Genomic DNA, 26526 nt, shown 5'->3' with positions numbered 1-26526 from the left:
CCGGTGCCCCGATGCGCAACACTGGCCGGGATTTGTCTCTCGCATCTTCGTTACCTTTATTATTGCAGCGGCCGCCCGTCGAAGTCATCAGGCAGGACCGCCGGCGAACGTGCTTGACATTGTCTGTGTGTTTTGACCTGTTATGATGATTCTCCCTTCTCACCCTTTGCCAATAACTCGTTTCGTTTCTTTCGAACGAAAACAAGAAGCAAATAAAGAGCATCACCTCGTGTTATATGATCAGGGCAGTTTGAGTCTCCAGCAAGCTTCAAACGAAAAACTTCCCGCTGTCTACAGCGCAGAAGCCTAATTAGGCTCTGCCGACGGTTATAAACGATGAGAACAGTTACGGCATGTCACAGGCAAGATGGACAAAGAAGTATGAAGGACGCCTGACGCGGAGTCTGCGCTGAGAAAAGCATGTGGCTACGACGCCCGCATGCGTACATCTGTGCGCGCGTGCGGGCTACCAGTGAAGACGGGTATCATCATCATCATCAGCAGCAGCAGCAGCAGCCCGATTACGCCCAATGCCCGACAAAGGCCTCTCCAATTAATCCTCCCTGTTCCAGCTGCAGCCGCCTTATCCCCGCAAACTTCTTAGCCTCAACCGCCCACCTAACTCTGCCGCCTCCTGCTACGCTTGCCTTCACTCGGAATCCATTCTGTTACCCTGCACAGCATGCCCTGCCCAAGCCAATTTATTCATGATTTCGTCTACGTAACGTCAACCCGCATTTGTTCCTTGATCCACTCTGCCCTCTTCCCGTCTCTTAACGTTACAGCAATCATTTTCCTTTCCATAGCTCGCTGCGTTGTCCTGTTTATGTAGAACCCTCTTCTTTAGCCTCCACGTTTCTTCCCTATAGGTGAGTACCTGTCAAGATATACTTTCCTCTTGAGGGATATTGGTAAACTGCCATTCTATAACGTTGTCCTATCGGAGAAGGGTATAGAAGCCACGAATTCTTTGCCTCGTCCACCAAGCAGCTCTGCAGCAGCGCTGCTGTTCTACGGGGCAAGCGAACGGGCATACTATAGGCTGCGCTCTCAAGTGCGTGCGTCTACGCAAGCGCCCTGCGTCTCTCGCTCCGACGACATGCGCGCGCTATGCGAGTGTGGCGTTGTGTGGCGACGAGGTCAAGAAGACAGTGAGGACAGCCGTGCGCGTAAGCCAAAGCTCCCAGGAAAGAGTAGTCTGAGCTGTCACATGTTAGCTCAGTTATGTCTCCTCAGTGTACACGCTGACGAACAGTTGTCGCTGGTATTCGAGTTACGAAGTGGTAACCAGCAGGGCAGGGCATGATACTTGAATAAAGTATGTTCGTTAGCGATGCCCTCAAAAAATGTATTTCCGATACCGATACAAGACACCGAACCAAAACTGATTTTCGATACAGGTACTCGATACTGTATCGTCTATACGTTGATACACCACTGAAATTGCCGATATTAAAAAACTTGGAGAGCACTGTAGTACTATAGTCTGATGCATTGGAGAAATGCGAAAGCATTTGCGTTTAAACGTCAGCAACTTTTTTTTGCAAGTCATCGTTGTCTAACATTAGTATCCATCCCCAACACGCTTTACAATCATACACACCACAACGCGTTGACTTCTTGCCCCCCAACAAGCTTGAACCAGTGACCTGTGTGTACGTCAAGCACTTGGTAGCTCAGCGGACTTGATTTCCATGCGACGAAGAAGAAGAGACCCTTCGTGGCATATGCGTTGCGTGCCCGCCTGTCATGCGAAGGGCCCAGGTTCGAACACCAATGCCGCCGATTTTCTTCTTTCAAATGTGGTCACTTGAGAGGTACGTAAACACATTTTGTGGACACGGTTAAATTTGCGGAAAACTTCGGAAAACATACGGTGGCGGGTTTTCCTGCGCGAGAGGCATGTAATGTTTCCGCCTTTATAAAGCCAGTAATATGATTTACTAAGTTAAGAAATTTCTCCGTGGTTTCTGTCATTTTTGGTGCATTTGATACAGCGCACTGTATTTGAAAGGGTGCGAATTCGGCTGCACGGATTTCTCCAAAGCTGCATTGTCGGTGCAGCTGGTTTCCTTAAAGCATTGGAATGAAGCCATGGTGACGTTAAAACGACCACTTCCACAAGCAGCCTGGCGAAACCTCTGTTTGAAGCTAATGTCCTTCATGCGAACCTGTCTCTCAGCGGTTGGCTGCATACAATAAACTTGAAACTGTTTCTGATGCTCTTCCGTTTGTTACCGCAGTGTTTACCAGTTGCCTCTGCTTGTGCACTGTGCTAAATGTGCAACTTTTCATGCCCTTGGGAAGGCTGAACAGTTATTTCCATAGCACTGTTTTTGAAGTTGGAACATTCTTTGTTAGTGGCTAGAAGGAAACAACGAAGAATAAAAAGGCTAAAAGTTTTTATTAGGCAAGACTTGTCTTTCTAATCTCTGTTGTTTAGAGCACATTTCCGAGTTGTATTTTACGAAGGTGCCCTTCAACGCGTTAGCCTTGAGGATACCTTCACCAGAGAAACCACCGTAGTGGGGTTGTCGAGAAAACCGGGACTGGTCGAGAGGCTCGTGAGATCACAACCACATGACCTCGTTTGGGTAATTAAAACAATCCACAACGATCACAAACTCAGTGATGCTACTGGTAAAATGCAATTTGGAGCAATTTTTAGAGCATTAAAAGTTTCAATTTGGAGCACTTTTGAGCAGAGTAACATCGATTTAGGAGCAGTCTGGAGCACTTGCCCAAAGTATTGGTTTCAAAGAACTCTGGAGTATGTGGCATTCAGTTTCTAAATCTGTTAGGTTGGCAAACAACGCTAGAAAAGTTTGAGTGCAACGTTATGATGCGCTTCTAGTAAGATTGTAATTATTGGCCCGTAGTCACACCTTAGAGGTCCTCAGTTCTAAGTTTTACGCTGCATTATTGAATAGACACATTTGTGAAATATGCCATGCAATGTTTAGTTGAACAGCCCATACATACAGTGCTCATACTTTCGAGCACAGCACGTAGTTCATCGCAACTTGAAATAACCGTGAAGGGGCGTTGTTTCTACCATAACTTTGAGCCTGTCTCCTCCTCCCTTCTGTGACCGAGTGTGCAGAAGCGCAACATATATGCTGTCTGCCTGCCCACATATATGCTAACATATATGCTGTCGCCCACTCGTCTTCTTTAAAGGTGAACTCGTCTGGAAGTAGTTCCGAAAGCCAAATGAAAAGGGTTGTCTATAAGCACAATTAACTACTTTGCATCACCTCTAGATTTTTATAGACTTTTACGGCCTGCGAAGTATTAAAACGACCGCACTGCAGCAGCAATTCCACGTTTACTTTTTTTAATGAACACAATTTCGCACCTTGAAGTCATGGTGCAATGGCCGCATTTTAATCAAGAAAAAAAGCAAAAGCGTCTGTTTATTGCGTAGTTTGTGTTAAAAGGTCCGAAGTAATCTAAACAAATATGCTCTTCACCAACGTCGTTATGCACAGCATACAGCTGTGCTTTTGGGAGGTGAAGGTACACAATAAAAGACTATCTTGGGACAAATGGCGACCCACTGAGCAGTCGAATGAAGGTCCTTCTCTAGCGGTTTCTGATGCTTCAAATGTCCAGCCACGAGCGGCAACACAAAACCGAGCAGACGTACCCGCAGCGTCTTTTGGTAGAATCAACGGCATATGCTAGCCACTAGCCGGAACAGGCAGTTTCAGCGGTGTTCTGTGCTTTAGGTGCATGCAATTGCACAAATGCGCCGTGTTAGGAGTTACAACTCTCTACTAAGAACACCGCAGTAGTGCAGCCCGCTGCTGGATTTTTGCGCTTCAGAACCAGCGATAGTGGACTTTCGCCACTGCTCTTAAATCACTAAAAAGTGCAGTTTAACTTATCTTGTAGTGTTCAATGTGACTGGACGTGTGCATCCAAAGTTACTTATAGACTGTACTGAGCGACACTAACTCTGTCTGCAAATAGTTAAGCCTCTTGTGCCCCGTCAATGAAGAACTTTACGGGGAGATTAATGCGTTGAGATTCCTTCATCTCCGAGATGTTCCAGACAGCAGGTCATTACAATTTTCCTTCCACGAGAAATACAAAAAAGTCAGCAAATAAGTGCTACCTTATTTCTCAGCTCACACCATGGCCGTTTCATCAGTGCCGCTGGCACAACGGCCGAGGTGTACTTCACCTTGTAATAACGAATCAAAAGCAGGACACACGTCCCTCTATGTGGGCCTGAGCCCGACCCTGCAACATCAAGCCCGAGCTTGGACCAGGCCCAACGTAGCAATGAATCTTCCGTCCTGGCCCGAGCCTGTGCAGTGCTGCAGAAAAGACCCATCAGCCACTTATGCTGTGGCACAAGCCGATGTAACAGCAACAACTTTGGGTTCATTGTGCAATTTTCCATTGAAATGATCGCTGCATTTTGCCAAGGGTCTGGACAAATTTACGACTGCTTTTAGTGTAGCAGTACTATCACTGTTCTGCTACTCTCTGAACGGTGCTCTCACTTCTGTTTACCTACTAGCTGGAGCGCGACTGCTATTGTGGTAGTGTATTCAAGTGCTCCTAGGAGTTTGCCCAGTGGTATGCACCACAATACTGCAACTCTCCGAGGAAGCAGTGGTGCAAGAACATGGTGGAATCTGAAGACACACAACTTTATAATATAGTGACGGAACTGTTTATTTGGATGCTGCCTGGGTACTTTGAAACTCGAGGCCAAGCAGGAACGATAATTTTGAAACAGTTCAGTAATGCTGCTTAGCACGGAACAGTGCTCTGCACTGCACTGCAGTCAAGAACAAAAAAAAACCTACAGTATGGCCGCTGCAGGAACAATAACATCAATACGAACCAATTTGAAGACGTGAACTACAGTGCTCAAAATAAGGGATTCCACACTTTGCTTAATGAAAAAAATAAAAAGCTCTCAACTATGTGATCACATGAGAGAAATGTGTAGAACAAAAAATTACAAGTACAACTTGCCTTACAACCTTCAGGACTGAACTGTAGAGCTTGTGCACACCTGCAAAGCTCACTAAGAATAATGCGCACCTTTTACATATAGGCAACACAATGCCCAAATAAACTAGGCAGAGACAAATAACACACAGTACAGAAGCCTGCTGACCAGACAACAAGGATTTTGCAAACAAGGCTGTTCCTACAGCGATGCTGCTTGTACAGAATAAATTGCAGTATGTCTGTACGTGCATGTGTGAAGGATCTCTCTGACCCAGTTCGAAAAAGAATGCAAACACCAAGTCTAAAAACAAACAAACAAAAAAACCAGCAAGTGCATGGAGATATGGCACAAAAACAATTTGCTGTTTGGCATACAAGATGTTTCCCTATATCTTCACTGAACCATGCCACTGTGCTTAAATGGCAAAGAATAGGGATGGAGACAGCACACCTGCTCCGTCAATTATGCTGCATGACAAGTGTTTCAATACACATGTATGCATAAAAAGTTCTAAGAAATGCAAAATCTACTTGCAGGAGACTCTTAGTGAACAAACCAAAGGGTGTGTCAGACATCTTGTTACAAAACCAGGCTTGCATTTTGCAAGCAATCATTTTTGGGAATGCTATTTTTTTTTTCATGACACAGCATCCCCTTAGGAGGGCATTCTGTGATACTGCCATGTTTCGCTCGAAATGTTCTATCCAACACAATGTGTCCAGTGTGCTTGATCAAACATTCCCAACACAACGTGTCCAGCCAGTTTAATCAAACACATGAAGTAGTCACTCCTGCATCAATAGTGGCATCACAGTGCTCTTCTAAGCGTGTCAAATGGGTTGCAGTTCCACTGGGAGAAACATTTTTGTCAATGGGGCCAAACACAAGTGCAACGAGTTGGCAGAAAGGCAGCCATTGGACAATTTTCGAAACTAGTTACAAGGGGCAGCTTTGTCCTCCAAACTGCCGATATGCCTGACAACTACACAACATTAACGTGATGCACACAGAATGTTAGAATATTTGCCCACCAACAGATTTTCTCCACCACATCTGGTCTAGCGCTTCCAGCCAATCAGCGTACAATAAAGGTGACAGCCCCGAAAACGATTGTTTCAGCATACAGTACTCCTTGCTCTCGTTTCCCTCCAGTGTTTCAAGTGAAAAAGACAGAGCTTCATAGTGGTGAGATTTGTACTGCTACGACAGCTGAACTGGCCTGCAGAAGCAAGCAGCAGTTGTTGCAGACCACAGGTTTACGTCGTAACCATTTCTCAGAGCAGCAGCTGTGCTCTGTCATGGAAGATTTTCACCTCCCTTCCTGCTTACCGTTTCTGCAGCCACAAATGGCGCGGGTCATAGAAATAATGAAAAGTACAGACAAAGCAGGACAAGGAAAGGGTGATGTGCTTACAACCAGTGGTGGTCCAGGTAGTTTGTGCTTTTCACCAAATTTCGGAAAAAGAAAAGGAATGTCTAAACAAGAACAAGTCCTATCAAACCCCATCTAGGGAAAAAAAAGCTGAATCGCCTGAAGCAGCAACAGTGGAAGTTAGCACTCCAAGCTAACAGTAAAAGTAATATCTAAAATAAAAACAGCCATGGTTACTTGGCATAAAATAAAACTAGCTTTCACAGCGTAAACTTAAAAACTTCCATAACCTGAGTACACTATAAAAAGCAAATGGAAGTGAGCAACTTAAACGACTGAAAGAGCGGTTTGCCCTTTGATCAGATAAAAAATAAAAAAGAAAAGGAAGCACCAAAAAAACTTGCAAATGGCAGGCTCAGCAGTCATTTCAAGTAGAGAGGTGGCTATGCTGCCACTGATTATAACACCATAAAAAGATTAGGAAACATTGCCAGATATTTCAAGTATTTCACAGTGACAACTACTTCTGAAACACAGCAAATTTAAATGTTGTGGACCTATTCCTTAGAAAAGAGCTTCTTTGTTTTGTAATATAGTAATGTGGCATACTGGCCGAACGCTTTCTTTTACTGCTAGAAAACGCTTTCGGTTACGTAGTTAACAAAGAACTACTGACAAACTAGCAAGCCATGGTGTGGATCCAGATCAAGGACCTGAATGGCCAACATGAGAACAACAGGCAAATACCTGATATAGTGAAGCAGGAGTAAGTCACTAAGGTGGAAATTAATTGTGTTCACACTTCCAGAGTTTCTATTTCCTTACAGATGCATCAGCAGAAAAGCTAGGGTGGCCAAAATTGCAAACCGAATTCAACTGAGCAAGCAAAATGATTCAGAACTAATGAGCTCTGCACAAAGCACACCGACTAAGAGGATCATGTGCAAGCACTAGTTTTTCTCCCAAGCTGCTCGTAGCCTCTAAATGTACAGTCACAAAAAGAAAAAGGGAACACTCAACCATCTTTAAAACTGCCAGAAAAAAAACCTGGCGTAATGAAGAGAGGCCCGTCTGAAGGAACTTAGCTGGAGCTGAAATATGTGGGATATCAGAATAGCATATCCCCAGCATTTTTACATTAACACTGCTGGGCCACAACTAGCAAGCAAGTCAGAAACAGAAAAGGCACAAATGAGACCAGGACCAGAAAGAACGTAAAGCAACAGGACAGGCACCAACTCGTGACTGGCAGGTGGATAAGCAATAAGGTTAGCACATATGATGACAGGGTTGGTGTGGAATCTTTGAAACAGAAAAGGGCCCAATGCAGAAGAAATAATATCACAAGTTGGCACCTGTCCTGTTGCTTATTTCTTCTGCATTGGGCCCTTTCCTGTCCTCGTATTCCCTGTCATCGTATGTGCTAACTTATTGCTGTATCCACCTGCCAGTCACGAGTTGGCACCTGTCCTGTTGCTTTACTTTCCTTCTTGTCCCCGTCCCATTCGTGTCTTTTCTGTTTCAAACATGGCCATGAACCAACTATCCCCAACCAAACGAAGTCAGACTGGCACTTCAGAACACACCCCAGTGCACCACTGCATGAAAAATGCCAACCTGCTCAAGAGGCTGTCTGAAAATGTGCACAGCCATGACCAGTTTGCCATCTTAGCACATCCAGGATGGGCTGGCAGGGTTCTTTGATACCAGCCTTTAACAGCGCAACTGGACCACCACTGCTGAAGCATAGTGCGAGACAAGATGACAACGAGCACAAACCACGTAAATTTCCTGCCATTTACGCATGTAGTTTTGGTGTCAACTGTGTTTTCAACTCTTCCCAGCACCCATGGGAATGTAAAATTTGAAAAAGGATATAGGAAAAAAGAAACCTAACAAACAAAACAAAAAATTAGAAATACCCATATCTCTCTTTCATTTGCGTGAGTAGCAGGCATTCTCCAGCACAAGAGCTGATGTTTAAGGAGCTACCCATGGGCCATGTTGCACGTGTACAAGCTTTTCGGGGAAGGGACAGAAACCCCAACAGAGCAACCATGACTGCTCCAGCTGGCCAGGAAGAACGCCCATCACTTGGAGCCAAACTTTCTCCCTGACCACTCTGCCTTGTACTTGATTGATTGAGAAGCATGTAGTGATCATAGCTGGCACGCTCCAGCCAGGCTCTGCTGAATCAGGTCAAGCCTGGACATCGTCCCCGCAAGCCGCCAAGGCTTTTTTTTTTTTTTTCCCGCAGCCAGGGGGACAGGTGTCTCAACGCTTGCTCAACGCCAGCCAGTGACTTTGTTCGCCACACTCTAAGGGCAAGTCAACATGCTGGAGACTCCAGTCAGCATGAGACTTGTCTCAAGTACGTGATCTGCTCCCCAGTTGGAAGGGGCGGAAAAGGAGCTTTCACTGTGCGGCACCATCTCTCCACAGCTTCTGCTGTTCAAGCAAACGCTCCAGCGGTGAGGGGCCGGGTCCTGACCACAGAGACTGCGTAAAACAAAAAGAAAACAATTTCAGCGCTTCAAATTGAAACTTGCCGAGATGCACAGCAGTGAATACAGGCCATAAACTATTGGCAGCTCTGCCTTCCAACATCTTGCCTACAAAAGCACTGTCCACATTTGAAGAAGTAGGGGCAACAAACTTTTGGATGAGTTTTCGTTTTTGGAATAGTTTGTAGGACAGTATACACCTTTGCAATAAGGGCTCCCTGGGCGCTGCCATATTGTTCACTGGACTGTCGTGAGCAACCCTCGCTAGCACGGTGGAAGCGGCAGCGGAACCGGTTTCCGACAGTCCAGAGAGGAGGCTTTTCGACAACTCCCTCGCCCGATGCAAAGGTCTATACATGGATCATCATCAGAAATTCGTCTAAGTCAGCTAAAAAACTTATACCGTGTAAATGCATGTAAGGCCCGCACTTTTTTTTCCAGATTCTAGGGCTAATTTTCGGGGTATGGCCCATACATGCAATGTGTGAAAATTTTTTTTTTTTTAAAGTAAAAAACACCGATCAGGCAATGAGCAGCATTTATTCTGCGTCCAATTGTCACTCGCGGAGTATTTCAACTCTCAGCTGGTGCTGTGCTCTGGTGCATGCTCATCCCAAAAGAAGCCGCGCAGCATATAAGCTGTCAATGTGTAGCCGTCGTTCTGCACTTACATCAAATAAAAGAGCAGCTCTTCCAGTTCAGGAAACTAGCATGGCTCGCCTCGGAAAGCAAGCTTGTGTTTCTCAATGCATCCTTTTGGTTGCACCATCATCGGAAGCACTCCTCGGCTACGTCGAATTTCCTGCCCGCCGCACGAGTGACATGTTCGAGAGCTAACTCCCAGCCGTATAGCTTTTAAGGTGCTTGTCCATCGTGCTAAAACTGCTATGCTCGGCGGCAGCACGCGGAAGCCACAATCACTACAACTACGGCGAACACGCTACAAAAGCAACAAAAGGCTGGAGCTGGCGATACTGATGCCAATGGGGATAGCGGGAGGTCGCGGCGGAGGGAAAAGTTGACAATGATGATGACTACAACCTCGGGTGCCATCCATGGACAGCACTTGGAAGCTCCTGTGCATGTGCGTGACCTCCGCGATCAAGCGCACCGTTGCTCGCAGCCGGAGCCGATCGCGGAGGCCACAGCGTGTGCATTTAGAAAGCTATTCCCGCCTGGGTCGTGCAAAGTTCGGGTGCGGCCTTTACACGGATTTATTTATTTAAAACATTTCCTTTGGGAAAACAGGGTGCGGCCCATACACGCGTTTATACGGTAATTAATTTTTTTCTCTCATTTATTTCAGCTTCAACAGCTGAATGATGGCTGTGACATCACAGGTGGGAACACTGAGGTCACTTGAGGCACACAAAAACTGCAATATAACTGTTCCTTCATCTTTTCATTTCACAGCAAAATTTCCCAGCATGCCCACGAAATGGACAAGTTTCAGTCAATACTGTTTTTGCATGCCTCACATCACCTCAAAGTTGTGTCAACTGGTCTGTGACAATATAGCCACTATTCGGCTGTTGAAAATGAAACCAAAAATTTGAGGGACACTTAAGGCTCGCCTTAAGGGTATGATGCAACAGTGTTCATGGGTGGAGTGCGCTCCCACTGCTCCTCACTGCCAGTGGCTGGTAGCGAAATGGCGACCTCACAGCCACGTAACAGTGACATCACGGCCATGCTACGTCATATGACCAGTCACGTGACAACTCCACTCAATAATTCCGCTTAATAAAAATCGATTCTGTGGCTCTTTCTGGGTATGCTGTTGCTTGCCTGGCAGAAAAAGATGCATCTACTGCTGAAAAAACACTTCATTTAAAACTTTTCCCGCCACTCAATTCAAATTCGTGATGACTACGCCGAAAAGGACTCAGTAATTGCTGCTTGAAGCGAATGGCCACATAGCCTAGCCTCTGGGATCTGGGCCTGAAAAAACCTGTCACTGCAACACCGTTTACCTGCGAAATCTGCAAAAATTACACCCCTGCTAACCATTCTCCGAGGCTCCTAGGATGTGAAAAGTGACCAGGATAGCAAGCGATGTATAGCCTGCCTCTAAAGTGAAGGTTTGGTTTGGTTTATTGGGGTTTAACGTCCCAAAGCAGCTCAGGCTATGAGAGACGCCATAGTGAAGGACTCCGGAAATTTAGGGAACACTTTCTTTCTCTCTGAGGGACCTGTGCTAGGCAGGTGAGCATGAGAATGTCCACCTGCTTGGCACAGTTCCCTCAGAGAGAAAAAAAAAGAAAATATTTACAATGCTTACCCACCTGACAAATCTATCCTAAAAGGACTGCTTGACCTCAAAATGGTGACATCATTAACTGATATATATGACCTGGTAACGGTGACGCGACTGAGTTTACCGTCGTCAAATACTACTACTAATATTGTCGCCATACTACTGCAAACCCCAGAAAACCTCCCTGCTAGGGCTATTTCTACAGAATCTGATGAAGCGTACACGACTGCAAGGTAGTTTGAAAAGGCCAGGCCTGCACAAAGGTCATTCCTCCCAGAAGTTGGGATGGACCCTCAACCCACTGCCTCACCTGGATCCTGGAATGCATCACCATGGGGTCAATTGCTCCAGCTGGTGACTTGCCACCTGCGAGAAGACACAAACCCCCTGAAAACAGCACACACAAGGGCCAGCACAGCACTTCATATTTTAAAGGCAGCCAAGCATTTGTCGCAAGCTTGGGAAGTAGCACCTCTGTATTCAGCTACGGTGTGCACAACACGGCAATCCACTCAGCTGCTGAAACGAACAGCAACGAGTCACGTGTCGAGACACGTTTTCAAATCATTAGATCAACTAAAAAAAAGCAAACAAAGAGTCCTACAAGTCAAGCAGTGACAAAGCTTAGGGTGAATAACGTTGCGGTTAGTTGTGAGAAATGCCATGCTAAAGTGCTCTTTACTGTTCATTTCTCCAGAGTAAATGAAAGTACCAAATCTTCCCACAGCGAGTTCACTCAGGCTTCAAACAGTGTGCAACCAAATCCCGGCCAAACACTGGCAATACATTTCTTATTTGCCACTGTTTGAAATGATAGCTGGCCTCACCATGGTTGCAAGTGCTTGCAGAAAATTGTCCACAAGCTCCCTGTGTAGCTCTTCCCCATCCTGTTTCCACACACTTAATGTGTTGTGTCATCTCTGCTCAGTCGATGGTGTGTGCTAACAGAATGCTTGAGAAATCGGCACCTCATCAACCAAAGTTGCGGTTTCTATGCGATGCATGCCAACTATACCCGAAATCTATTAATCTGGGAGATTACTTCTGCCAGTCTCCCGGAAACATCTCAGTGGTTTCATTTTTCTTTGCAATGAGCTATCCTCTCTCAATAAAGCATTTATTCACTTCTTCCTTCCTTTCACAATTGTCTCCGTGTTTGCTACTTTCCTGCAGTTTATCCTTCTAACAGCCAATTTTGAGGGCTTGCGACTGACAGTGTACATACAAGCAAGTGTAATTTGCTGGCTCACGTGCTACAGCTTGTATCAGGCACAGCAAGTTCCTAAAAATGGCATTTTCCAGAATCTTGAGAACTAGATTTCTTCAGTCCTTATTAACAACTGCTGTAAGCACAGAACTCATTACTGATCTTTATAATAAAACTGTGCTCACAAAGAAGCACTGAGACCAAGGCTGACCACAAAAACTTTTCAAGAACCTTGCTATCTTGTTTTAGCTGCATTCCTTCACTCTGTATCACACTTGCTGGCTGTAATATTTACATGCTCTACCTTTGATAATGCCTCAGTCAGGAGCATGCCATCTCATTATTCAAACCAATACTAGGCAATTATCAGAAAACATTCATACCTGTTCACTGCACTGCTGCACTACAATCAAATGCACATGCACAACTGAAAAATGAGTTGCGTGTACCCAAGGATTGCAACATGCAACATGGTGACTGCCAATCCTCAGGGTTGAATCTAGGGAGCTTCATTGGTAGCTTTCTAGCAGATCAGATGGTACTTCCCATGCCACTTATCTTCGAATGTATGATAGTTCTCCATAGCATCCTGCTTCTATTTCACATGTTACAAAATGATGCTGCATGCTTTTCTTCATTCAGTGACTTCATGTGAGCTTGTGTTTACTACCTTTAGAACCACCTGAAATAGCAAGCCACCAAGCCAGACATCTGGATGCCATGAGATAAATCAGAGGATATCCTTATGGCTTGCATTAGGCACTTGTGCAGAGGTTTGTGCAAGAGTTCATACACTACAGTTCTGGACATGTGTTGACTATAAAAGCTGGACAAGTGTACAGTGGTGTGCACAGACTTGTGCTCAGACCTATTCACAGGTGCTAACACTCCAGGGCCCGGTTACTTTGGCTTTCAGGCCTAGCAATGGTACTTTGGTTCCAGCAATTATTTTCAAGAACAGTGCAGATGACTCCAATAGGTGCCTTCAAACAGTGTTGAGACTATTTGTAGATGAAAGTTAACCTAGAGCTCAAAGTATGTGACAAATTAAAGAAAATGTGTGATTAATGGCTGACAATCACTCTGGAAAATTTAAAATTGAAAACAGGTTTTTGAGGAAAGGAAATGGTGCAGTAATTGTCTCACATCTCGGTGGACACCTGAACTGCACCGTGAGTGAAGGGAAGTGGATCTTTAACGTGCACTGACATTGCACAGCACATGGGAACCCTTTGCATTCCGCCTCCATGGAAACACAGCCGCCGCAGCCGGGCTCGAGCCCGGGAACTCTGGCTCAGTAGCCGAGCACCCTAACCACTGAGCCACCATGCTGGGTCCTCTGGAGGACCCCAACTTGGCCTTTCAGGGGCCATATATGAAATGGTAGGCTAGATTACCACGCTATCCGAGGTAAATCAGCCAGGCACTCCAAATGTTCCGATAAGGAATATGGGCTGAAGACTGAATAATCTGTTTTTTCCCTTCTGTGAGCAACACATCGTGCTTCTTAGTTTAGGCAATATTTGTTAGAAACTTTTCAGCTATCACTGCATGAAGTATTGCACATCTGGGAAACAGCTTGCTGCACAGGTTCTGGAGAGTGGCTTCAACCGTCAATAGTCTCTTGCTTTGTGTGTATCGCATGTGTGCACCTCATGACTTCTGTCTGCAATTCCTTGTGATGGCTGTGGCTAAATTGTCACAGACAATGCGTAGTAAAGTGTGGCCACAACCAATTAAGTGACCACAAAAAGCACTGACTGCACACGCTGGAAGCATCCCCTGGCTGAGCTTGAGCTGTCACTGTTGAGCAAAGAAGGCACCCGGAACAACAAAGTTCTGTGTGCATCAGAATGGCCTATTTAGTGTGCAAGTATTATGAAAATAGCCATCCTCTGCACTGTACCTGGGAATGAATTCTACAACCAAGTACCAATGCTGAGCCTGAAAGCCAATGTAATTGGGTCCTGGAGGGTTTGCACCTGTGAATATGTCTATGCATGCCACTGTGCACTTATCGAGCTTTTATAGTCAACACATGCTGCAGTCTGTGTGAAAAGTCTGCCAAGCTGAGGCCAAAGTACCATTCGTGAGTGAACCATGTGTGGGAAACTTACGTCTCAATTCACAGCAATGTCAAACTTGTGGGCAAATCAAAACATATGCCATGATACAGCAATTTGCAGCAGCAGAAGCAGGTGGTGCAGCTTGCATATGGTGTCGTATAGCATCTTTTTCAGCAAAACCATTCCTTCTTATTTCCAATAAAGATAATGCTGGAACTGCCTAATTTGGCTACTGGTTGAGTTTCCAAGCGCAATGCTCCTGGAATTAAAAGCTATTCCCTCTAGAGTTTCTTTACTGCATAACACACTGCAAGTCGCTTATATTCCAGTAAGCCAATAGCAGAAAAAAAAAAAAAAAAATGGACATTTGGAGTGAAATGTGTGGACCATGACTATCGACACACCTATCTTAGCATTGTGCGCAACTTTCAGCTTTCAAACTCAACTTATTTTCCACTAAGTGACACTGATTCAATTTGGTTCAAGCTAATGTGTCAGTACGTGCACAATGCCACAAGAGTTTTATAATACTCTATACAATTTTGTTACAAGGTTAAAAACCAATAACAGAAGATGTTCCATTCGGGGTTTATTTTTACAGTGATGTTCATGAAAGAGAATGGTTCTCTGCTCTGGAGATAAGCAAGTAGCGCCTTTTCAACATGCAGCACCCATCATGCACATGCACACACACACACGAAATAAAGAGTGCTAGTTTTGAAGAAACAAAGTGAGAATGGGTACTTCCTTTGCAAGAAATAAGCGGCTGGACTGCCTCCTCGGTGTCCCGAAAGAGTGAGCCATGACAGCCTGAAGTGCCTATGGAGCTTGCTTAGCATAAAGGGCAGCGACAGGAGACCTTTTCCTCCAGAAGTTCCGACATTTGTGAAGCCAACCTGTTTAGGTTTCTTGGCACACATCCGAGCCGCATGTCAAATGCTCAGTCATAGGTGGTGACTGGACAGCCGCAGCCTGTCAGGATCACTCTGTTTTTGAGGTGCCTTGGTGTGAAGTGTTACCCTCCTCGCGCAAATGCACTGAAAAGTGATAGAGCACAGCTTCCTCTGAGTGCACAGCTGCATGACTTGAGATGAAGCAGACACGGGTGACGGAACTGTGTCCCATGAGATTCCAGCAGAAATCTGCTGATTCCAGCCGAGCACGGCTCGTCGCTCAGCGGAGTGAAGTGGAACAAGCACCCTCTTCCGACATGCCATTGGAACCCAATTTGCATTCCCGGCATGTCATAGATGACAAAGCTACAAATATAGAGCAGTATAATTTGTCTTAACTGTAAACTCCAATAGTGTTTGCTTCTGCCTAAAAGCAGATGCCAAGAGTCTGCTGACTTAATATGTGCTAACAATTTGAAATTAGCAGTCTCTCTGGCCCCCAGAGTGCATTTGCAAAGCTAAGTGTCAAAGAGAAACTTTGAGGCTTGTTGAAATACCTAGCAAATTACTTGGCATATGGAAGTTTCACGTCATCAAAGTAGTGTAAACGTGTTGTACCCGTATAGCCCGTGCAGAAATGTTGTAAAATGAACACCAAAGATGTTTTCCTGCACTGTCCATGAAGATCAGAGTCTGCTGACCAAGCTGTCTGCTTTTCATGTGCGTTCGATACCTTCGTTCAAGGGAAAAGCGTTCTCAGTGTGGCAATCTGTATTTGCAGCACGCTTAATACAATCTGGTTTCAGCTGGTAGTCACAGTGATAGAAGCCATTAGCTTCATGACCTTGCTTGCCTTCTCTGAAGAATCACTGGCTAGACAAGCATACTCAAGCCATTAGGATGGTGATGAATTCTTATGGAGCAAGGGCAGCTTTGGCCAAAGAGTGTCAAGGCACAAGGCATAGTTTTTTACATGGGGTGAGGTAAAAACCCCAAATAAGCCGAGCAGCAAGCCAGGGGAAAGCTTGGACTCATTGTGTCACTGCTGGGTACTGGGCGGCACTGGAGTTCAAACTCGGCTTTTCCTGCATTGAGACAGATGCTCAAACCATCCCTGCAGTTCAAGCCAAAAGGACCAAAACAATATGCATGTTATCATTATGTCCAGCCCAGCAAAGTACTAGTTCATCAGTGACCAAACTGTCCCCAAGTGTTTTTTCAATTTCTGAGTTTTATGTAGCTTTGGAACCTGGCCAGAGGGTTTGAATGTGTCTCACACGGCTAATTCTATCACATATGCAATATCACAAACGAAACTAATTTTGGGGACTTATTTCCGTCAATGTGTGACAGCCCCAATTTTCATAGATTTCTTGGGAAAAAGGTGTGTCCACTAGGCGAGTACATAAGAGTAGTCTTTTAGTTCATCATTCGTACTGTTCAATGTTGCGTTACTTTGCTCTGTGCCCCAGCACTTATCCTTTGTCTAGCCTTTGAGAGCGTGTGCACACTGATGTGTCAAGCGCTAGCAATTATGTTACTGAGGCTAGAAACCTTCCACTTCGAGAGCACACCAGAAGCATAACCATCTGGATATAGAACAGAGAACTAGGTAGTGCTGGAGCACACTCCCTCAGGTACTTACTGGATATGTGACTCTTTTAACATGCTGGAAAGTATGCTTAGGCTCTCTTTCAGTATGGAAAGACCATATTAAAGCCCCGCTCAGTTTGTGCCCTTGTCTGGTTCGCTCTACGGTGTGATATCTGGGGTTCAACATACTAAAGCTGTACGTGGGAAGACACTGTAATGGAGGGCTCCAGATTAATTTTTAATCCACTGTGGTCTTTTGATGTGAGCTGACATCACAACACACAGGTGTTTTTGTAGTTTGCCTCTATCGTAATGCAGCTTCCACCGCTGGGATTAGGGTTAAAGAAGAGCAGCCTCTAACAACTGCATAGCATAAATAGCCAAAGCTTCTGAACAAGCAAAGTGCAAGCAAGGTGTAAACAAGGTGCAAGCAAGGTGAATGCGAAGTGCAATCATGCACAGCAGTAGGTGGTGTTTTGCAACACTAGAGAAGCCGTCATAGGAGCCATTGTTGTACCTTATCCATTTCAAATGCAGCATGTTTCCGATGCTCTGCTCATAAACACAGGACATAAGCGTGTGCCGAACAGGCATCCATCGTGCAGTGAAAGAAAAAGAAACAGGCAGGAGACAGGATAGGGTGTCAAAACTGTTGATGATCGGAAGGGAAAGGCATCAGCGGCATGACGATGCCACACTGCAACGGATAAGAAAGCGGTGCCGATTCAAGCAGACCTTCTTTGGACATGTGGTGCAGACCGGAGGGCCAAGGGGAGTTGAACAGCGAGTAAGTGTTCGTGGGCAAGTCGGACCCCGAGGGCTGAGCTGCACCACCGGGGGGCACCACTTGGCAGCCGTTGACCTGCACCAGCAAAGGGCCATTCCACTCAGCATCCCGGGGAGCTCCCTCCTGCAGATAAGCCTCTTTCATTAATGTTTTTTTTTTATATAATTTAATTAGCAACAAGTTCCTAGAAAGCGCTTTTATACTCAACTAGTAAGACTGAAACATTTTAAAGAGCAATCTTTACTGCTTTATCGCTACCAGTTTAGTAGTGGTAGAATAATGAGTGCTCAATAAAGTTTCAGAATTTTCTCAGAGGTGCAACTTCAGCCCATGAACCAGATATATATTTTTGCCTAAACAGAGGAGTTCACTAATAATTGTAACATATGTGCAACGTAACAGCAACTTGAGCCCATGAACCAGATATATATTTTTGCCTAAACAGAGGAGTTCACTAATAACTGTAACATATGTACAACGTAACAACCACTCTCAGGCTTGGTTTTGGAACAAGATCATAAGAGCTAGTTCACACATCAGTGAGTGCGGGTCATTTCTACGCATTTTGGAAATGGGCTTTTGTCTCACATGCAGGGTCACGTACACAAGCCCTTCCTCTACATTTGCATGGGCAGGTTGGGAAAAGGTATAACACCCAGGAACTCATACTTTTTTCCCCATTTCCTCACTTCATGAATATACTTAACACACGCATCCACTGAGCTGTGAAATGAGTCATTCAGTACACAAAACATTTCAAGGCACTCCTGACATCTGCACAAAGGTTCTGAATAGTTCTTTTTTCTGTTAATAAAGAGCTTTCACGACTGTTTACAGGAGATACCCTGCTTATTTCTTAGCTGGAAGGCTTTCTTTCTTTCTCAAACTTCTGTCGGTGCTGCACTTGTGCAATTTTCCTCTTTTTTTTTTACCAAGCACGATAATATCATTCTCTACACTCAACTCCAAACAGCTTCTCACATTAAACACTAAGCAATATGAAACTGCCATTAACTCTTTCCTTACCACGCCCACTGAGCACCGTTAGCCTGATAACGATGATTTCACGCACCGATTTCGGAATCTGCGCTGCTTGCGGGCACACTGCACATCTGACTTCGTTTCCGAAGTAGTTTTCTTTTTTCCCATGCGCCTTTCGGAGTCAGCAGGTAGGGTTCATGATACAACTTTCTCTTCAGTTGCTACCCTTTTCTTGACGCTTGAGCCATCCACCATACCCCAGTCACAAGCTCGGATTGACCAGTTCGCCGCTTCCGTTGATGCCCTTTGGACGTCCCGTCATGGCCAGCGCGGATCCTCCCCACGCCCTAGCTGCCATTCCTGTTCCCAGAGCGGCACCCGCACACGCTATCTCACAACTTTCCTCTCTGCCGGTATCACCACACCTTCCAGCACTGCGCTCACAAGTGCACTTCACCATGCAGCTAGCCGGGAAACACGACGTGAGGTCACTGACGGCGCCATGTGACCTCGTTCCTCAACCCGGCCTCCTTTTCTTGGTCACGGACCGCATTTCTAGCCTACACTTAACACAGGTGCCGAGGCCAGCGTGCTATCGTCCACCAAGGCTGACTGCAGTTCCAGGTCACCATGACCTACGCTCCGTGTGGCGAATTCCACCACCATCACCACATATAGTCTTCGTTCCCTCACTCTTGACCTAAGACTGTGGCACACCTTCCGGTGGATTCTCCTCATTGCCAACGTCCATCAGCCGATCTTTGGCTCAGACTTTCTGACCCACTTCGACCTGGACGTTAGCATGCGGCGACATTGCCTCACTGACGTCTTGACGCGCCTTTCCATCAATGGCGTGATGTCGGCTGTTGGCTCCACTGAAATCCACACTTTGATTCTGCCCTGCCTGTATGCCAATGTCCTAGAGGACTTTCCAGAGGTCCCAAAGCCCTGCAAGTTCAGCCAGCAACCTTGTTGTATGACCCACCACATTGTCGTGTCTGGTCCACCCACTGCAGCTCATCGGCGCCACCTCTTCGATGAGCGTCTGGCGAATGCGAAGTGCACATTCAACCACATAGTACTTCAGGTGAGTGTCATACGTGCTGCCTCCAGCACAAGGGCCTCACCTCTGCATCTTGTGCCCAAGAAATAACCGGGTGACTGGTGGCTGCATGGTGACTACCGGGTACTCAATGCTCACATGGTCCACAACAGTTATCCCCTTCCCCTAATCCAAGATTTCACCGCTAACTTGAAAGGCTGCAATATCTTTAGTAAAGTGGACCTTGTGAAGGCGTACCATCAAATCCCCATCAAGCCTGGAGATATCCCGAAGATGGCCATCACTACGCCATTTGGACTGTGAGTATGTGCGAATGCCTTTCGGGCTACTCAACAAAGCTCAGACTTTCCAAAGATTTATCGCAGGGGTAACGCACGGACTCCCGGCTGTTTTTGCCTACATCGACGACTTCCATGTCGCGAGTCCTACTCCGCAATATCACGACCGTTCCTTCTGGGAACTGTTCTAGCACCTTCAACAATTCAGCCTGGTTTCTCGGCTACCACATCTGGGCATTGGAAATTCGTCCTTTGTCTTCACACATACAGGCCGTAAAAGAATTCCCGGCACCCACTACCCTACGCAAGCTTCGAGAGTTCCTGGGCCAAGTGAATTTCTCCCGCACTGTGCCGAGCTCTTGCACCCGTTAACCGACCTTCTCCACACGACAAAGAGCTCGTCACCCACATCTGCCTGATCTCCTGAAGCACAAGCCGCTTTCTCGGCTGCTAAACAAGTCACTGCACATGCGGTCCTCCTCATCCATCCGAGGACTTATGTGCGAACTCGCATCTAGGTGGATGCCTCCAGTGTGGCCACTGGTGCGGTTCTCTAGCAGCAAGTCGACTCCTGAGTGGCACCCACTGGGTTTCTACTCATGGAAACTCCAACCTGCCGAGACCTGCATAGCGTTTTTGGCAATCTACTCCACTATCCAGCACTTCCGGCAATTCTTGGAGGGCCAGCAATTTTACGCCCTCACAGATCACAAGCCAAATGCGTATGTGTTCTACACGAACTCTTCCAAGTACATCGCAGGAGAGCTGCGTCGCACAGATATCTGCCATGTCAAAGGCCCCAACAATGAGGCTGCTGATGACCTTTCTCGAATTGCCACCACCGGCACTTCTCCATCTGCCGCAGACCGAATATGTCCGGCCCAAGTGCAGCTTGAAAACCCTCAGCTGCAAGTGCTGTGCGACCATCCCCATTCCCTCTGTCTGCAGCTTGTGCCTCACTCGTTTGTGTCTGGATCACTCAGGTATAACACATCAATGGCTTTACCTGGCCCCTTCATTTTGGATGCTTTTCGTCGTGCTATTTTCCACTCCCTTTACAACATCTGCCATTCCAGCATCCAAGTCACGCAGCACCTCATTACGCAATGATATGTTTCGCCGAGCACTAACACCGATGTTCACCAGTAGACCTGCTCGTGCCTTGCTTGCCAATCAACCAAAGTGACCCGCCACACGAAGACTCCCGCAGAGCTTTCCTGCCACCTAGCTGTGACTTTGACCACGTCCATCTCGACCTGGATGGGCCACTTCTGCCGTCCCATGACTGCCGGTACAGCCTTACCATAACTGACCACTTCACCCGTTGGCCCAAAGCCGTGCCCATTCCAGACATCAATGCGGAAACAGTTGCACAGGCCTACGTCTCAACATGGGTTTCGTGCTTCGGCTGCCCTTGAATAGCCACAATGCACTGCGGCTGGCAGTTTGAGTGTGCCCTCTTCACCACCCTCAGTCATCTGCTTGGCACCAAGCACTCCCATACCACTGCATACCATCCATGTGCCAATGGAATGGTCAAGCGCCCCCATCGCCAGTTCAAAGCTGCCCTCCCTGCATGACTAGACAGAGAGCACTACATCAACCACCTTCCTATGCTGGTTCTTGGTCTACGAGCCATCCTGCGTTGAGACCTTGGCTGTTCCACAGCTGAACTTGTCTTCGGAGCACCCCTACGGCTTCTGGGAGACTCGCTCCTTACTTCAGCTCCGTCACCCCAGCTCCAGCAGTAACTCCATCGCCTACACAGCAAATACAGCACCTCTCTCTGGTCCCACTTCAAACTTCTGACCAGTGCATTTTCGAGCATCCTGACCTTGCACCTTTGACGCACATTCGTCTAGGGCGAGATGCTGTAGAAGCACCTCTTACACAAGCCTATGATGGCCCGTACTGTGTACTCCCCAAGACGACCAAGTCTGCGACCATAACCCTTAATGGCCGCAAAGAGGTTGTCACAGTGGACCTTCTCAAACCGGCACACCTTGAGATGCCTCCCAAGGAGCTCCCCATGTATGTCACTGGAGTATCGGTTATCTGTCTACCTCCAAGGCCTCTTCGGCATGCCCACTTTGTCGTTCCATCTGGGCGGGGGACACTGTAGTGCCCACTTACACCACACCGCAGAGGCACTGAGACCAGCACTCATAGCAAAAAGACTCGCATAAAGATGAGTGGTGCATGCTGTGTGCGCAAGCGTGGCACGGACAATTCAGTTCCGAATGACTGCCATGCTGGTTCCCTTTTCCTCGTGCTCTGCAGCGACAATTTTATCGATGACCTGAGCAGCAGCGAGTCTGAAGATGCTGCCTTTTCGTAGGGATTCAGTTGCGACATCGGCGACGACGCAAACCAGCCTGGAAGACAGGTGCCCGCACTCCAGCGCAGAACTGTAGCGTTACTGTTTTGCACATAGAAGTTCGATTTCTTCAAAGACAGTGGCCAATAGAATGCGAAACATTTTGCATATTTCAGAAAATTCGTAACATTTTTTTTTTTCATTTTCAGATACAAGCGCGTCTTTACAAGCTTTGCTCAATTTTTTCCTAAAATCGTTTTTGGCAAATAAGATTATCTGTTGCAATGTGCAATCTATTACTCAACCTTATATTCGTAAAAGGCACATTTACTTAGATTTGCTTTCGTGTAATAGATTAAATCTTAAGTGCATTAGTTTTTACAGAACAAAAAAAAAAAAGCTACAGAAACCTACAAAAAGTCATTTTCCCCACAGTAAGGAAAGGGTTAAAAATGATGCAAGTGCCTCTAAATTTCATTGCAAATGCCACACTTTGATGCAGGGATCTACGAATGTAAAATGGAGAATGACCAATTCTGCATATATATGGGCATTAACTCATTTTGGAATCTTAACTAAACTTTCAACTTCAACGCTATCGCATCATACCCTTAAGGCAAAGCTTAAGTGCCCCTTCCAATTCTTGTTTATTTCAGTAGCTAAGACCATACACTATTTAAACAAAATAAGAGCAATAACTTTTGCCAATTTATCCTTTTCTAAGTTTCTTTTGATACTGAACATATATTCAATACTCAAAATTTTTCCTTCATAGTTATATTTGGTTTGTATACCATAATTTGAGTATCCGCACACCCCTAGTATTTTCACTTTTCACCGCCACCAAAATGCAGTCTCCGTGGCCACAAGTCTAGCCTACAGCTTCCCTACAGAGGAGCAGAATGCATCAGCCGTTGAATGAATGTGCCAGTGCTTTTGATTTCCATCCCACAGGGGGTCGAACTCTTTCAGAGGACTGAAACCCCCATGAGCACTGCGTAATTAGGTGTGCCCACCTCCATCATGTGCGGTGGCGCCCATGGGGGCTGTGAAGATGGTGCAGCCATGGCTGAGACCGAGTTGCCCTGGAAGAGGTCTGGGCCACTCGCCACATTGTTGGATTCCAGACTGGCCTGCTGCTCCTGCAGCTGCTGCTGCTCCTGCAGCTCCTGCAGCTGCTGCAACTGCTGCTGCTGCTGCAACTGCTGCTGCTGCTGCAGCTGTTGTTGTTGCTGCAGCTGTTGCTGCTGCTGCTGAAGCTGCTGTTGTTGCTGCAGCTGCTGCTGCTGCTGCTGTTGCTGCTGCTGGCGCAGTAGGTTTTCCAGCTGGTGGCTGGCCATTGACTGGCCAGTGCCCAAGTACAGCAGGGGTGGAGGCTGAGGGGCCCCTGGTGTAGCCATGGGCTGGGGCATATAGTAGTTCCACAGGTAGGATGGCCCCACAGCAGGTGCAGCCAGGCCTGCCAGCCCACCGGGCACAAAGGACAGGTTCTGCTGGCCAGCTGCCTGCTGGCCACCCCCTTCAATCTGCTGCTGGGGACAAAGGAGCACTGCTCAGTGGCTGCCCTGGCAGCAGCACAAGCAGGGACTAGAATGAACAGCTCAACCTGAGAGGTGTGCATCCCAGGCTGTTCTGTTGTACACCAGACGGGCCCAACACAGCACTGTCCTAGCCTATGCTGTTAAATCGTGAAAAATGGCACAGCAGCTGTGGCAAAAATGAGCAGCAAATAAAAAAAATCATGCAGTCGCACACAAAGACATGTTTTGGCATTACTGATGCAAGCAGATGGAGGTCCTGCACATGACAGAGTGCCACCTACACCACAACACATTACTACCACAATCATTATTACCCACGAGGTTACTCTTTTTCTACTTGGTTACAATAGCCCAAGGCTGAAGTATGCAATCGCTAGCATTTTTTTTATGCCGCCTGCACTTTCAGAGCCAGCAGGTTGCACATTTTGGTCAGTATCACAGGAATACTAAAGATGATTCATTTTTATGGCCCAAGGGCCACTTAGCCGAAGAGAGCCAGGGCACAAGGGGTTTGCCATGGGATGAAATGCGCGGAAAAGGTGTTTGATTTTGTGTGAAATGCTTGGCAAACAGGTCTCTTACCACTCCACAAAGTCGCAGAACAATTTCCCAAACATTTCGCCTCTACAAAGACGAGCACCAGAGCAGGGGAAAGCTTCCATCCATTGGAAAACCAGTGGGTGCCCTGCAGCACTGGAGATAATAGCCAAGTGATTTCTGACATGCAACTCACAAGGTGCCGATATCCAACAGTAAACTTGCCCAAAAATTCAGAGCCACTGCTAACTACTGCTCAGTCACCCACCGGCTCACCATGGAATGAGAGTGTATGCCTCATAAAGGCATAGATGTTGGTGCCTACTGGCAGTCTCGTATCTATAGCTTATTACAGTAGCAACTGAAATCGCCCCCATATGATGTGCACTGTCATGATGGTCAAATTGACCGTTGGTAAACTCAAATTAGGGCTGCTATCAACCATTTTCAATGATTCAAACTCTGTTTGAATATTTCACAACTTCTGTGTTTCCCTGGCTATACTAACGGAGTTCTAGACCATTCATGCGAATGTTAGCATGCTTCTGCTGAGTGGTAGCCCCTCACAGGTTCCTTTGTCTATTATATTAAACTAACATAAACACACTATGAAGCCTGAAGAAGCAAAGAAAGTAAAGACGTCAATCTTGTGAGAATGATTTAAATTTTGTTACTGAACCCATCCATTGTGCACATGTATTTATAGGTCACAGGCCATGAGTCAGTTACTGAAAAGCGGACCATCTCACATTTACAGAGTACCTACAGTCGAACCTCGTTACAGTAAACTCTCAGTTGTACGAACGCCGGTTTATCGAATATTTCAGAATAACGAACTTTTTAAAAATCCCCGGCAGTTTTCTTATAGATTCTATGCACAAATGTTTCACTTAAACGAATTTCGGAATAGTGAATATTTCAGTTTAACGAACTTGCTCAGAGGACCCAGGCTTATTTTTCCGATCAGTTCAATGAAGTTTTGAGCCCTCCACTGCAGGCGCAACCGATGCCCGCCCTCATCGAACCGCCGCTTCTGCGGCAGTGTAACGTCGCTCGTGCTACAGCGCCCATGGGGCAAAGCGGCGGTGCGGAAGAAAAACGGCAAGGAGGCATGGCCTCCGAGATTAATAGTAAAACGTGTAAGTGATCTCAGAGGCAATGAACAAAATAACATCGCTGGCGTTTACAGCGCCGCCGAAGCAACGCGGCAATGTGTCACACCACAAACCACGTGGTGTGCCTGTTCTTTTCCGATCAGCTAGTCGTGAACATCGCTTTTTTCTTTCCGGTCTCGTCGCTTCCGCGTGTCCACACAAACGACTCACGTGGTGTGTGTTTTTCATCGGCTCCGTTCAGCCTAAACATTGACTCTTTCGACAGTTTTGTTACTTCCTGTGCTTTAAATGTACAAGTGCAGAAGAAAATTACTGAATTTTTTAAGTGAGAAAGGCAGCGTTTTAACTGCTATGCACCTTGTATAAGGTGATATGTATAAATTTCACACTTTTGACACTATGGATGCCATGTCTTATGCTCCTTGAATTGCACTTCAAACTTTTGACTCTGTATGCCATGTCTTATGTTAGTCTAGTGAATATTCAGTTTAGTGAACTTTCAGTTAAGTGAACTATTTCCTTCGGTCTCTCGAAGTTCACTCAAGTGAGAGTTCACTGTATTACAAAATGGCTTATAACGAAATAATGGATATAACGAAGAAATGACCATCCCCCAAGGAAGCTCAGTCAACACGAACTAAAACGAAGCTACGGCTATAACTAGCTAATCGCCGGGCCCGTTCGATTTTGTTATAACAAGGTTCAACTGTAGTAGAATATTATAAAATGAGATTAGGACACAACAGGATAACCTGGCCCCAATTTTGTAATACTAGCTGCCAGAAGCGGCAATTCTTTAGCAGACTCCATGCAGCAACTACAGCTAGGGGTACCCTATCTGCTTAAAGATAATTAAGTACTGCTTTTTTTTTTTCTTTTGCAGGGTTGTGCATTAGAAAAAAAAAATCCACTGAAATGTGACATTCCTTGTGCACCCAGAAAAGCAACTAAAAAAGGCACCAGCTATGTGCTCACTGTACACTTATCTGGCACTTGAAAGAGATGTCGGCACTTTCCCCAAGGCAGCAGCATGCCTGAGC

General features: G+C 46.2%; 1 protein-coding gene across 6 annotated transcripts in view; it reads right to left on the bottom strand.

Moving 5' to 3' along the window:
• Positions 1-4671: 4671 nt before the first annotated feature.
• The window catches only part of LOC149354321 (uncharacterized), an 80716-nt gene continuing 58861 nt past the window's right edge, over positions 4672-26526 (bottom strand). For 3 of the 6 annotated variants that reach the window (XM_089583275.1, XM_089583278.1, XM_089583277.1), the window contains 4 exons: positions 23310-23825; positions 17603-17777; positions 11419-11474; positions 4672-8846 (listed from right to left, as the gene is read on the bottom strand). In XM_089583275.1, coding sequence (XP_089439401.1) covers positions 8763-8846; positions 11419-11474; positions 17603-17777; positions 23310-23825 — 831 coding nt within the window. In that variant the 3' untranslated portion in view covers positions 4672-8762. The other 3 variants (XM_089583279.1, XM_089583276.1, XM_089583280.1) reach the window with 3 other exon arrangements.

This window comes from Amblyomma mixtum, chromosome 3, assembly GCF_055824585.1.
Source record: "Amblyomma mixtum isolate Tamu chromosome 3, ASM5582458v1, whole genome shotgun sequence".
NCBI lineage: Eukaryota > Metazoa > Arthropoda > Arachnida > Ixodida > Ixodidae > Amblyomma > Amblyomma mixtum.
The sequence above is the reverse complement of the archived record's forward strand: the minus strand, read 5'-3'. Positions and strand labels throughout refer to the sequence as shown.